General features: G+C 43.7%; 1 protein-coding gene across 3 annotated transcripts in view; it reads left to right on the top strand.

Annotated features, from left to right (window-relative positions):
• LOC116983777 (beta-parvin) overlaps window positions 1–14,918 on the top strand; it is a 41,706-nt gene that overhangs the window by 18,546 nt on the left and 8,242 nt on the right. For all 3 annotated transcript variants that reach the window (XM_033037596.1, XM_033037598.1, XM_033037597.1), the window contains exons 4-9: window positions 1,372–1,474; window positions 2,068–2,208; window positions 3,706–3,821; window positions 6,056–6,114; window positions 7,771–7,790; window positions 9,645–9,706. In XM_033037596.1, the coding sequence (XP_032893487.1) occupies window positions 1,372–1,474; window positions 2,068–2,208; window positions 3,706–3,821; window positions 6,056–6,114; window positions 7,771–7,790; window positions 9,645–9,706 (501 nt within the window). The remainder of the gene's footprint in view (window positions 1–1,371; window positions 1,475–2,067; window positions 2,209–3,705; window positions 3,822–6,055; window positions 6,115–7,770; window positions 7,791–9,644; window positions 9,707–14,918) is intronic.

Genomic DNA, 14,918 nt, shown 5'->3' with positions numbered 1-14,918 from the left:
TCAAAGAAAGCTGGGTCAACATGAACACTTGATTTTTCAGTAGGCTTTGGAAAAGTTTGCAGCATTTTCATGAATTTGCATGCCTCTGCAATCAGAGGATAGATGTTGGGATGGATTTTTTTTAAAGCGGGCGATAATTGATGGTCTTGTAGGTTCAGGATTATCAGCGAGGATTGATTTCAAGTAGAGTCAAGTGAAGTCAATGTTTGCAATTGGTTCTTCAATCATTACGAGTAATTTGAATGAATGCATCAAGAACATTGTTGTTGATATAAAATGGAGATGGGGGATCTGAATCTTGACGAGAATTAATAAAAGACCGAATGGAGATTGTGGTATCATGGTGGAATCCTTACCCCACGCAAGGTTTCAAGGTGGCAGGGAGACTTTGACATGAAATTGCACATTGTTTCTCGTCCATGATCAATGTTTCATTGATCTAAACAAGGCAAATGATATTGTAGTATCCAGGGACTTCAGAGGACATAGGTTTAAGGCGAGGGGGGAAAGAATCTGAGGGGTAACTTTTTCACGCAAAGGCTGGTAGGTGTATAGAACGAGCTGCCAGAGGAGATAATTGGGGCAGGTACTATCGCAACGTTTAAGAAACATTTAGACAGGTACATGGATAGGACAGGTTTGGAGGGATATTTGGGCCAAAAGCAGGTAGGTGGGAGTAGTGTAGATGGGACATGTTGGCCGGTGTGGGCAAGTTGGGCCGAAGGGCCTGTTTTCACGCTGTAAGACTCTATGACTCTGTTACCCAAGGATTCTGAGCTCGAGAACTGTTCGTAACCCAAACACTGAAATGAAGCCACCCAGGAATTTGTGTAAATAAAAACATAGGCCATCCAAGAGCAACGTGGAGTTAAGGCAGGATGCTTAACGCAAGCATTCGCGTATTGCCATGAACCCACATAGTAGAAGATGCCTGCAAATGCCAGCTTATCCACCCCCCAAGTCTCCCAAACACACGTTCCTATGTCCAGGCTGCACATAAATTAGGCCTTCGTAACCTGGTGAAGAATTCTACTTCTAAGATGATCAAGAGTCAAGAGAGAGTCAAGAGTGTTTTTATTGTCATATGTCCCGAATTAAATTCTTACTTACTGCAGTACAACAGAAGATGTGACAATTTGTCCTATCTGGGACAAAAATAATACTGTCGTTTTTTGGTCAAGACTGCTGCTGTTACATATGGTATCTTCATCGGAGGATGGTTTTAATGATGCTAAGACAGACTCACATTGAGACTACAAAGTTGAGGCACAGTTTAACAGCCCTCAATTGTGGCAGTAGGCAGGTAGTGTTTTATTTTATTACTTTATAAATAGTTTAATTTACACAATAATTATTTCATCTTTCTTAAAGGTTCTAATTGACTGGATTAACGATGTCCTTGTTGAAGAAAGAATAATAGTGAAGTCACTTGAGGAAGATCTGTATGATGGTCAGGTTCTGCAGAAGTTGCTCGGTAAGAACGGAGTCCTTTACGTAAAAAGACTTTACAGTACATGATGGGATGAGCACTAAGTTAAACAATCCTGTTGGGTTTTTGTTGTCAGTTTACTACTTGCCCATCGTCCGGACCTATCTGTCCTTGACTTTCTTTTCAGAGATACAAATAATTATCTTGAACACTCATGCACAATATGCCCCATATCCATCTCCATTCTTTCCATTGTTCAACTATAATGTATATAGGTACTGTATGTTGGTTGTAATTTAAGTCAATGCATGCAATTTAATTTATTTTGAGTAAATGGGCCTGTCCCACTTAGCCTAAGTGGTAGAGGGGCATAAGATGGAACGGCAGATGCTTGTTTACACTGAAGATAGACACAAAATGCTGGAGTAACTCAGCGGGTCAGGCAGCCTCTCTGGAGAAGAGGAATAGGCAACGTTTTGGGTCGAGACCCTTCCTCAGACTAATGATGAAGTGTCTCAGCCCAAAACGTCACCCATTCCTTTTCTCCAGAGATGTTGCCTGACCCACTGAGTCACTCCAGCATTTTGTGTCTATCTTTAATTGAAAGTATCTTGGTTTATTTTTCTTCCTTTCTGCAGAGAAACTTGCAGGTCGAAAACTGAATGTTGCTGAAGTGACTCAGTCTGAAATAGGCCAGAAACAGAAGCTTCAGACCGTATTGGAATCTGTAAACAACCTACTTCGACCTCAAGGGTGGGCAATCAAATGGAGCATTGATTGTGAGTATGAAGATGCTAAATCTGCCCTAGCTGTCTGTATAAAACCTTTTAGCAACTTTGATCGCTGATGCGGTTCTAGACTCATAAATTTTCCGCTTTGGCTGATTTATTTTCTTCTCACATTACATTTGAGGTGGATAAACGTTGAGATTAAAATTATTATTTTTAACAAAGAAAATGAAATTCTGCATACTTCATATTTCTTGCATGATTATAGCTTAAATTGGAATTCATTAACATCTTCCGTGAAAAGGAAACGTTTTAAATATCTTTATGCCCGCAAAGTTTCTTTCTTTCTAACAATTAATGACATTGTGAAATATTAAAATAAGCACAAGAAGCAAAATTAAATCCAAAATTTACAGTTTTTAAGTAATTGTAATTACTGTAATTGATGACTAATTTAGTCTTTAGCCTCAAAGTTACTTCTTTGGTGTCAGTCAATTAGAGAACCTGTTCCATTTTAAGGTATAGTACTTAGAGACATAGAGTGATACAGCGTGGAAACAGGCCCTTCAGCCCAACTTGCCCACACCGGCCAACATGTCCAAGCTACATTAGTCCCACCTGCCCGCGTTTGGTCCATATCCCTCCAAACCTGTCCTATCCAATCTACCTGCCTAACTATTTCTTAAACGTTGGGATAGTCCCAGCCTCAACTGTCTCTTCTGGCAGCTTGTTCCATACAGCCACCTCCCTTAGTGTAGAAAAAGTTACCCCTCAGATTCCTATTAAATCTTTTCTCCTTCACCCTAAACCTATGATACTTGATGAACATGCGTAAATATTTCATTTGAAAATGCTAGTACCGTGACTATATATATCGATTACTATATAGGCACTCCATGACTTGCGTAATAGCCGAGTTAAGTAAACTCGCACGCACGTAAGCAGTTCACAATAGGTGGTCCCGTTTACTGAATGACCTACTGCAACAAGGGGGGTGGTGAGGGCTTCCCGTCCACTTCATAGATATAAAAGCCTCACCCGGCTCGCTGCTTTTCCAGAGTCTGCCCCTGTCAGCCGAACACTGTGAAGACGAGGGAGGTGGGTGCAGAGCAAAGCCCCGGCATCTTGCACAAGGTGCACCAGCGAGCCCTTCTTCCCCAGCTGCCACACCGCCTGGTTGACATGGCTGTTGTTGCGGTTCACGTTGTAGCCCCTGGCCGACAGCGCTTTCTTTCGTCAGGCCGCCACCACCAACAGGACATGCTCAGTCACCAAGGAGCTCCCTCCCCTCTCACCAGCTGCCACATCGACCAGTGGGCCGTCACTCTGTCCGCTTCCCCCTCCACCGCCGCCTCTTCCTCCTACCCCAGAGTTGCCGATACCTTCGAATCTATCACGGTATCGGTAATAATAGATTAAGTGACATGGTGGAATACCCATTTGTGCCAAGCGACCAATTTCTCCATTGTAATCTAATGTGCACTAAAAATATTTGATTTGGAATTCTTAACAGTTGTAAATTTATTGATATTTTCATTCATTTTTTAGCAATCCATGCGAAAAAAACTGTGGCTATTCTTCACCTTCTCGTGGCTTTGGCCATGCATTTTCGAGCCCCTGTTAGATTGCCAGAACATGTCTCCGTGCAGATGGTAGTTGTGAGGGTAAGTGAACCTATGGCTTTTAGACGCTGTTCGGTAAGTGATGTTTCCACTAGTGCGAGAGTCTTGGACCAGTGGGCATAGCCTCAGAATGATAGGGCGTACCTTTAGAAAGGAGATGAGGAGGAATTTCTTTAGCCAGAGGGTGGCGAATCTGTGGACTTCATTGCCACAGACTGCAGTGGACTCCAAGTCATTGGGTATTTTTAAAGCGGTAATTGATAGATTCTTCGTTAGTAAGTGTGTCAAGGGTTACGGGGAGAAGGGGGTTGAAAGAAAAGATGGATCAGCCATGATTGAATGGGTAGAGTAAACTCAATGGGCTGAATGGCCTAATTCGGTTCCCATGACATGAACTTGTGAAGTCTGTTATTTAGCTGCTTGATTTGACTTGAGAATTGTTGATGTAAATGAATTGGGAAGAAAGGAGAAAGATGTCAGCAAATGCTTCGGGAAAAGAAAATCTGAAAACAATCATTGTTTCACCACTCTTAAAATGAAAAGCCAATCCAAACTGTGTGTAGTCAATCACAACCTGTTCTGAACCCGAGGACAATATTTTTTATATGCAGGTACCTCACATTCTACACTGGGGTTACGTTCTTGAAAAGCAGTGCGTAATTCAAACGAGCATCAATTAAACATCTACGTGGCTGCATTGCTAGCTGTAAATTTGAGCACTTTATTCCATTAATACGAGCGTGTAAATTAGGTTTTGGTATTAGGTGAACAAACGCGTTATTGTGTGTCGTTGGACATGTTACTGTGTATCTCTACTCTGTGGATGGCACTTTTATAATTGTGTATTGTCTTTCCGTTGACTGGATAGCACGCAACAAAAGCTTTTCACTGTACCTCGGGACACGTGACAATAAACTAAACTAAACCTCTTCCAAAAACGCATAAATTAAATGGGAGGTGCCTGTAGTTGATCCGATCTAAACCAGACACGGATACTTGGATCCTTTCTGGTTTGGGTCAGGTGCTCTAGCTCCAAAATGAATCTGTACTTTGAGAAATGGAACAGTTTACTTTGCTAGTGTAGTGTATTCAGTTCACTTTGGCTCTCCCTCGATATCACGCAACTCCGCTCTTGCTTTCCCCCCCCCCCCCCCCCCCCCCCCCCCCCCCCATTCGTAACAAAGACAGAGTCCCACTTGTCCTCACCTTCCACTACATCAGTTGTCGCACACAGCATATAATCCTCCAAGATTTTCGCCACCTACTGGCCACATCTTCCCATCTCCACCTCTTTCTGCAGAGACCGTTTCCTCCGCAACTCCCTGGTCAACTCGTCCCTTCCCACCCAAACCACCCCCTCTCCAGGTATTTTTCCCTACAACCGCAGGAGATGCAACACCTGTCCCTTTACCTACCCCCTTGACTCCATCCAAGGACCCTGACAGTGTTTTCAGGTGAGGCAGAGGTTCACTTGCATCTCCTCCAACCTCATCTACTGTATCCGCTGTTCCAGGTGAACACCTCCGCTCAGTCCACCTTAACCTACCTGATCTCCTGGTGACTCAGCACTTCAACTCCCCCTCCCATTCTCAATCTGACATTTCTGTCCTGGGCCTCCTCCATTGTCAGAGTGAGGCCCAGTGCAAATTGGAGGAACAGCACCTCATATTTCGCTTGGGTAGTTTACACCCCAGCGGTATCAACATTGACTTATCTAACTTCAGATAGCCCTTGTTTTCTCACTCTCTCCACCTCCTCCCCCTTCCCAGTTCTCCCACCAGTCTTACTGTCTCCAACTACATTCTATCTCTGTACCGCCCACTCCCCTGACATCACTGACCAAGGGTCTCGACCCGAAATGTCACCCATTCCTTCTCTCCAAAAATGCTGTCTGTCCCGCTGAGTTACTCCAGCATTTTGTGATTTAAACTGGCATCTGCAGTTCTTTCCTACACAGTTTACTTTGCTATCTGTTCTCTCCTAGATATTTTTGCAGATAGTCAGCCTTCTTGCATCCCAGGGTACTGCATATGTTATTTATAAAGGATTGGCCTCCTTTGATCAGGGACAAAGATATAATATTTTTAATTCCTGACCTGAATGACACACAGACAGTCATGACCCCCTTGGCTCAGTATGTGTCACCAGCCTGTCCCATAGTTATTCATCTGCACACATGTAACATCATTGATCATATTATAGCCACGTGGTGTAGTTCTAAAAATGGTTGTTGTTTTTGCTTCTGCATAGTTGGATTTTTTTTTGTATGGTTGCAGAAGCGAGAAGGGATCCTTCAAACATCACATGTTACAGAGGAGTTTACCAGCACTACAGAGTAAGTTGGGCTTTTATTACAACTATGAGCCACTGTTGAAGAAAGATACATCAATCTGCCCTATTATTATTACTACCTGATTTTTATGACAGATCCACTTTCTATCAATGGAAACATCCTGTTTAGTTTAAAGATCCAGCGTGGAAACAGGCCCTTCCGCCCACCGATCCCCGCACACTAACACTATCCTACACACACTGGGGTCAGTTTACATTGCTACCAAGCCAATTAGCCTACAAAACTGTGCGTCTTTGGAGTGTGGGAGGAAACTGGAGCTCCCTGGAGAAAAGCCACCCAGGCCACGGGGAGAACGTACAAACTCCGTACAGACAGCACCCGTAATCAGGATCGAACCCGGGTCTCTGGCATTGTAAGCGCTGAAAGGCAACAACTCTACCGCTGTACCACCGTGCCGCCCAAGTGTACGGGAGTAGTTCAGGATCTGACCCGGGTCTCTGGCGCTGTGAGGCAGCAACTCTACCACTGTGACACTGTGCCGACTAAGTCATATTTTGGAAGGGTGTGGTTTTCTGTTTCACATACCCTATAAATAAATATATCATTTCCACAAACTGGCCCAGATTCTGTCACCAAAATGTGATCTAACATGAAGCCATTTGGGTGGCAACATTCTTTCAATGAGTAAGCTGCTGAAGTGTTTATTGGATGCAGCAAATACCATACGCCTTTCCCCTATGACCTTTAACGTTTCCTTGCCCAGATTTAGTGTTGTTTGTTCCACTGCTAATCGCAGCTGGTCCTTGTGTGTGTCCGATGGTCCTGGGCTTGTTATGAATTGAAATAATCACACCTGACATCTTTGCAGCAAGGAAATGTATCATCGTTCTCGCTGGATTCATATATGGGATGTGGAAGAAATAATTACAGATGCATTATTTCTGCAGGTGGCTAGGTTACGTAGATGGTTGTGAAAATTCATTAGATTTCATGGAATTCATAGAGTCATAGAGAGCCGTACTGCGTGAAAACAAAACAGGCCCTTCGGCCCATTTTGCCCACGCCAGCCAACATGCCTCATCTATATTAGTCCCACCTGCCTGTGTTTGGCCCATATCCCTCTAAACTTATCCTATCCATGCATCTGTCCAAATGTTTCTTACAAGTTGTGATAGTACCTGCCTCAACTACATCTTCTGACAGTGTGTTCCATATACCCGCCACCCTTTGTGTGAAAAGGCTGCCTCTCAGGTTCCTATTAAATCTGCCCCCTCCCCCACCCCCCTCACTTTCACTTTCTTCCTTGAGTATAATTTTCACAGTGAAACCCTTGCACTCACTCAGCTGCTCAACCTTCTGCTTCTCTCCCAACCCCTGGTTGTAACCAGGTATTAAAAAAAAATCCAGATATTTGTAAGCAAGATGCTTTCAGTTACTATAAAATTCATATTTGATTTGCATGGCAGCACGTGTAATTTTTCTTTCATTTTGTGAATAGCGGGATCTGAACTCTTTCAGTGTGTTGCCATTGCGCTTGTCATGTTATTGTCAGATAAAACATCACGTCGCTTGTCAGTATAAAACAAATTCTCAGGAATTTCACAAAGTCTGCCTTATTTCCGATAACGCGCATAGATGACATAAGTGTGAGTTGTTGGGTGTAATTCTCAACGAGTTTGTTGTTTTTTTGTGTTGCAGGATGATGATGGGAAGGTTTGGTAAGTAAATAACAGAACAAACTCAATCATTGTTGCACCAATAATGTAAAAGAAGTATATAATTGGCCCCTGACTCTCAGTCTGAAGAAGCTTCTCGACCAGAAACTTCACCCATTGCCTGTCCTGCTGAGTTCCTGCAGCATTTTGTGTCTATCTTCAGTGTAAATCAGCAGCTGCAGTTCCTTCCTACATATATAATGTTTATTTGTTTGTTAGTACATAGTGATATTGCCCCTTTGAAACAATGTTCCTTTGAAATATCTTTGAGGTTTAAGATGGGGAGTACAGTACCATCTATATCAGGAGCAGAATGTAAGGAATCTTCACCAGTTTAATGGACGGAATTTTTAAGCCATCATTCATTTCCTGATGGACACAATATGCTGAAATAACTCTGCGGGTCATGCAGCGTGACTGGAGAGAAAGAATAGGTGACGTTTTGGGTGGGAACCCTTCTTCAGACTGCATTTCTTGATGTCCGAGCAAGCCTCACCAAAGTAGTGTCACAGTCATTGTTAAAACAGATACAGATAAGGCATAACATTGCATCACAAGCTAATTGCAAGCCAAAATACAATGATGTGGGGGAATTTTGCTCCATGGAACACCACGATATGTATGCAATTGTTAACGGGAGGGAAACTCTGATTAACTGACATCAGAAACCCTAATAGTTCAGCATCTGGCACACTTGTGAGTTTGAAGGGTGAGCCTGGGGTCCAGTGTAAGGTGGGCAACCAGAGCTAGGGTTGGGGTCCCGAACCATCAGAGGTTAGGAATGTGGGAAGGTTTGCTGCTGGAACAGGGGTCTGGAGTGCTCATATCTTTTCCCCTTCCTTTAAGTTCACTGAAAAATGTATTAAACGATTGATTAGTACGGGTGTCAGGGGTTATTGGGAAAAGGCAGCAGAATGGGGTTAGGAGGGAGGGATGGGTCAGCCATGATTGAATGGCGGAGTAGACTTGATGGGCCGAATGGCCTAATTCTGCTCCTATCACTTCTGAACTACTGTACAATACATTTTTTTTAAAGTGCACTGAAGGGCCGGGGTTTTATTAGAAGTTGCATCCAATAGTCTGGAAAATCTTCTAGACCTGCCACAGTCAAAATGGTGCAGGAAGGAACTGCAGATGCTGGTTTATACCGAAGATAGACACAAAATGCTGGAGTAAATCGGCGGGACAGGCAACATCTCTAGAAAAAATGGATTGGTGATGTATCGGGTCGGAACCCAAAATGTTTTGACCCGAAACGCTACCTATTCCAGTGACCCGCTGAGTTACTCTAGCAATTTGTGTCTAACCTCGAGTTCAAATAGAGCAGGGAGAACATGCAAACACCACATGGGCAGCACTCAAGGACAGCAGGCTCTCTCCTCTCGCACCCCTTTGTGAAGCCAAAAGGGCAGAGGCTCTTTTAAAAATGTACACCTATTTGTGATAGACACAAAATGCTGGAGTATAGTGGTTGGCTCTGGTTGAAAACCTCCAGCATTGGCATTGGCTGAACTTAGCGGGTCAGGCAGCATCTCTGGAGAAAAGGAATAGCTGACGTTTTGGGTCGAGAACCTCTTGCAGACACAAAATGTCACCTACTCCTTTTCTCCAGGGATGCTGCCTGACCCGCTGAGTTACACCAGCATTTTGTGTCTATCTTCAGTGTAAACCAGCATCCGCAGTTCCTCATTACACATTGCTATACAGCAACCTTTAATATAACAGTTGAACAAGGTACCAGAAGGTGCCATTGCTGACTTTACACTCCACTTGAAGGAGTAAATGCAGAGGAAATTCAGTTTAGGTTTGTGAAATATACCCACAGTACCTGAATTGTATTCTCATTTATGATTTCAGAACGAGATGCATTTGATACACTATTCGACCATGCGCCTGATAAGCTCAGTGTTGTTAAAAAGGTAAATTCCCAATTGAGTTTTGAAATGTTAATTCTGGAATAATTTTTTAATACTGTGAAACCTATAGATTGAACAAAATGTAATGACCATGATTTCTGAAGTGGTGAAGATGTCACTTCAGGTCAAGTAATATGGGCGGCACTATGGGTGGTGCAGCAGTAGAGCTACTGCCTTACGGCGCCAGAGACCCGGGTTCCATCCTGACTACGGGTGCTGTCTGTACGGAGTTTGTACCTTCTCCCGTGACCTGCGTGGGTTTTCACCGAGATCTTCGGTTTCCTCCCGCGCTCCAAAGACTTCCAGGTTTGTAGGTTAATTGGCTTGGTGTAAATGTAAATTGTCCCTAGTGTGTGCAGGGCAGTGTTAATGGGCAGGGATTGCTGGTCAATGCGGACTTGGTGGGCCGAAGGGCCAGTTTCCAAGCTGTATCTCTAAACTAAACTAAACTATTCCATGCACAGAAGGATAATATTCTATCCGGTGCCAATGCTGGAGGTTTTCAACCAGAGCCAACCACTATACTCAATAGACAATAGGTGCAGGAGTAGGCCATTTGGCCCTTCGAGCCAGCACCGCCATTCAATGTGATCATGGCTGATCATCCCCAATCAGTACCCCGTTCCTGCCTTCTCCCCATATACCCTGACTCCTCTATTTTTAAGAGCCCTATCTAGCTCTCTCTTGAAAGCATCCAGAGAACCTGCCTCCACCGCCCTCTGAGACAGAGAATTCCACAGACACACTACTCTCTGTGAGAAAAAGTGTTTCCTCGTCTCCGTTCTAAATGGCTTACTCCTTATTCTTAAACTGTGGCCCCTGGTTCTGGACTCCCCCAACATCGGGAACATGTTTCCCGCCTCTAGCTTGTCCAAACCCTTAACAATCTTTTTAACTGTACTCCTTTTAACTTTTCCTTTCTCTGCTGCATCATTTTATATTCTTCCTTTTCAAATACTTCCCTTCATCCCTTCGATATGTGTCAGTGTTTCCAGCTTCTTGCAAATGCTCCGTGTTCTGAGAACCCATTGTGTGGGCAGCAATGATAATAATGTCCATTATTCTTGTACTCCATCTCTACTTCTTGACTATTTCACTACTTCTTAAAACTTCTGAAACCTCCAGTCAATCGAAATATGTAGGAAGAAGCTGCAGATGCTGGTTTATACCAAAGATAGACACAGAAAGCTGGAGTAACTCCAGCGGGTCAGGCATCATCTCTGGAGAAAAGGAATAGGGGACGTTTCAGGTCGAGATCCTTCTTAAGACGTCTGAAGAAACGTCACCTATTCCTTTTCTCCAGAGATGCTGCCTGACCCACTGAGTTAATCAAAATAAGTGGGTAAGCTATGAGATCTAAATAGAAACCATCCGCCTTGCTAATCTAGTATCAAAACCACCTATTTTAAAGTGATTTACTGGAAGCAAACTTTAAAAATGTAAGGTTTGTGTAAATATTACCGTACACTTGATCCAACACTGGTTGGCATTCATCTGCAGCATAAACTAGTCCTATTGAGTTATTTTACAGTTCGTTATATTGTTTGTCCAATGTTCTCTCATCACCAACAATGAGCAATGCCTTGGTACGATGGTTCGATGCCAGAATTGTATTTACTGTTTCATTGTTGTATATCTCTGTGACATCATGAATTATAAGGTGAAAAGTAAAAGTGGCAGGCAGACAAAACCAGGGCAAAAATCAAAAAGGGCCACTTTTCAACATAATTGTATAAGGAGTAAGAGCATTGTAAAAACAAGCCTGAAGGCTTTGTGTCTCAATGCAAGGAGTATTCGTAATAAGGTGGATGAGTTGAACCTGCAGATAGCCATGAATGATTATGATATAGTTGGGATCACGGAGACATGGCTCCAGGGTGACCAAGGCTGGGAGCTGAACATCCAGGGATATTCAACATTCAGGAGGGATAGAGAGAAAGGAAAAGGAGGTGGGGTAGCGTTGCTGGTTAGAGAGGAGATTAACGCAATGGAAAGGAAGGACATTAGTTTGGAGGATGTGGAATCGGTATGGGTAGAGCTGCGAAACACTAAGGGGCAGAAAACGCTGGTGGGTGTTGTGTACAGGCCACCTAACAGTAGTAGTGAAGTTGGAGATGGTATCAAACAGGAAATTAGAAATGCGTGCGACAAAGGCAAAACAGTTATAATGGGTGACTTCAATCTACATATAGATTGGGTGAATCAAATTGGCAGGGGTGCTGAGGAAGAGGATTTCTTGGAATGTATGCGGGATAGTTATCTAAATCAACATGTAGAGGAACCAACGAGAGAGCAGGCTATTTTAGACTGGGTATTGAGTAATGAGGAAGGGTTAGTTAGCAGTCTTGTTGTACGTGCCCCCTTGGGCAAGAGTGACCATAATATGGTTGAGTTCTTCATTAGGATGGAGAGTGACATTGTTAATTCAGAAACAATGGTTCTGAACTTAAAGAAAGGTAACTTTGAGGGTATGAGACGTGAATTGGCCAAGATAGACTGGCAATTAATTCTAAAAGGGTTGACGGTGGATATGCAATGGAAGACATTTAAAGACTGCATGGATGAACTACAAAAATTGTTCATCCCAGTTTGGCAAAAGAATAAATCAGGGAAGGTAGTGCATCCGTGGATAACAAGGGAAATCAGGGATAGTATCAAAGCGAAGGATGATGCTTACAAATCAGCCAGAAAAAGCAGCATACCAGAGGACTGGGAGAAATTCAGAGACCAGCAGAGGAGGACAAAGGGCTTAATTAGGAAAGGAAAAATTGATTATGAAAGAAAACTGGCAGGGAACATAAAAACAGACTGCAAAAGTTTTTATAGATATGTGAAAAGAAAGAGATTAGTTAAAACAAATGTAGGTCCCTTGCAGTCAGAAACAGGTGAGTTGATCATGGGGAACAAGGATATGGCGGACCAATTGAATAACTACTTTGGTTCCGTCTTCACTAAGGAAGACATAAATAATCTGCCGGAAATAGCAGGCGACTGCGGGTCAAAGGAGTTGGAGGAATTGAGTGAAATCCAGGTTAGTCGGGAAGTGGTGTTGGGTAAATTGAATGGATTAAAGGCCGATAAATCCCCAGGGCCAGATAGGCTGCATGCCAGAGTACTTAAGGAAGTAGCCCCAGAAATAGTGGATGCATTAGTAATAATCTTTCAAAACTCTTTAGATTCTGGAGTAGTTACTGAGGATTGGCGGGTAGCAAACGTAACCCCACTTTTTAAGAAGGGAGGGAGAGAGAAAACGGGGAATTACAGACCAGTTAGTCTAACATCGGTAGTGGGGAAACTGCTAGAGTCAGTTATTAAAGATGGGATAGCAGCACATTTGGAAAGTGGTGAAATCATTGGACAAAGTCAGCAAGGATTTACAAAAGGTAAATCATGTCTGACGAAACTTATAGAATTTTTCGAGGATGTAACTAGTAGCGTGGATAGGGGAGAACCAGTGGATGTGGTGTATCTGGACTTCCAGAAGGCTTTCGACAAGGTCCCACATAAGAGATTAGTATACAAACTTAAAGCACATGGCATTGGGGGTTCAGTATTGATGTGGATAGAGAACTGGCTGGCAAACAGGAAGCAAAGAGTAGGAGTAAACGGGTCCTTTTCACAATGGCGGGCAGTGACTAGTGGGGTACCGCAAGGCTCAGTGCTCGGACCCCAGCTATTTACAATATATATTAGTGATCTGGATGAGGGAATTGAAGGCAATATCTCCAAGTTTGCGGATGACACTAAGCTGGGGGGCAGTGTTAGCTGTGAGGAGGATGCTAGGAGACTGCAAGGTGACTTGGATAGGCTGGGTGAGTGGGCAAATGTTTGGCAGATGCAGTATAATGTGGATAAATGTGAGGTTATCCATTTTGGTGGCAAAAACAGGAAAGCAGACTATTATCTAAATGGTGGCCGATTAGGAAAAGGGGAGATGCAGCGAGACCTGGGTGTCATGGTACACCAGTCATTGAAAGTGGGCATGCAGGTGCAGCAGGCAGTGAAGAAAGCGAATGGTATGTTAGCTTTCATAGCAAAAGGATTTGAGTATAGGAGCAGGGAGGTTCTACTGCAGTTGTACAGGGTCTTGGTAAGACCACATCTGGAGTATTGCGTACAGTTTTGGTCTCCAAATCTGAGGAAGGACATTATTGCCATAGAGGGAGTGCAGAGAAGGTTCACCAGACTGATTCCTGGGATGTCAGGACTGTCTTATGAAGAAAGACTGGATAGACTTGGTTTATACTCTCTAGAATTTAGGAGATTGAGAGGGGATCTTATAGAAACTTACAAAATTCTTAAGGGGTTGGACAGGCTAGATGCAGGAAGATTGTTCCCGATGTTGGGGAAGTCCAGGACAAGGGGTCACAGCTTAAGGATAAGGGGGAAATCCTTTAAAACCGAGATGAGAAAATCTTTTTTCACACAGAGAGTGGTGAATCTCTGGAACTCTCTGCCACAGAGGGTAGTTGAGGCCAGTTCATTGGCTATATTTAAGAGGGAGTTAGATGTGGCCCTTGTGGCTAAAGGGATCAGAGGGTATAGAGAGAAGGCAGGTACGGGATACTGAGTTGGATGGTCAGCCATGATCATATTGAATGGCGGTGCAGGCTCGAAGGGCCAAATGGCCTACTCCTGCACCTAATTTCTATGTTTCTATATCCTGTATTTCACTCATTCCCTCCTCCCTTTGTACCCACTTTCCACACCATCGATCTAACGTTCAACAGGATCCTCTGTAATTTCTGATATAGAGTCATGGAGTCCTACAGTGTGGACATGGGCCCTGCAGCCCAACTTGCCCACACCGACCAACGTGCCCCATCTACACGTTCCCACCTGCCTTCGTTTGGCCCATATCCCTCTAAACCTATCCTATCCATGTACCTGTCTAAATGCTGCTTAAACATTGCGATAGTACCTGCCTCAACTACCTTCTCTGGCAGCTCATTCCATACACCCACCACCCTTTATGTAAAAAAAAGTCACCCCTCGGGTTCCCCCCTCACCTTGAACCCATATCCTCTGGTTCTTGGTTCCCCTGCTCTGGGCAAAAGACTGTTTCCCTGATCTATTCCTCTCATGATTTTATACACCTCTATAAAATTACCCTCGTCCTCCTGCACTCCAAGGAATACAATCCTAGCCTGCTCCACCTCTTCCTATAGCTCAGGCCCTTCAGCCCTGGCAACATCAATGTTTCTCACATACAAAA

Source organism: Amblyraja radiata, chromosome 19 (genome assembly GCF_010909765.2).
Source record: "Amblyraja radiata isolate CabotCenter1 chromosome 19, sAmbRad1.1.pri, whole genome shotgun sequence".
NCBI lineage: Eukaryota > Metazoa > Chordata > Chondrichthyes > Rajiformes > Rajidae > Amblyraja > Amblyraja radiata.
The sequence above is the reverse complement of the archived record's forward strand: the minus strand, read 5'-3'. Positions and strand labels throughout refer to the sequence as shown.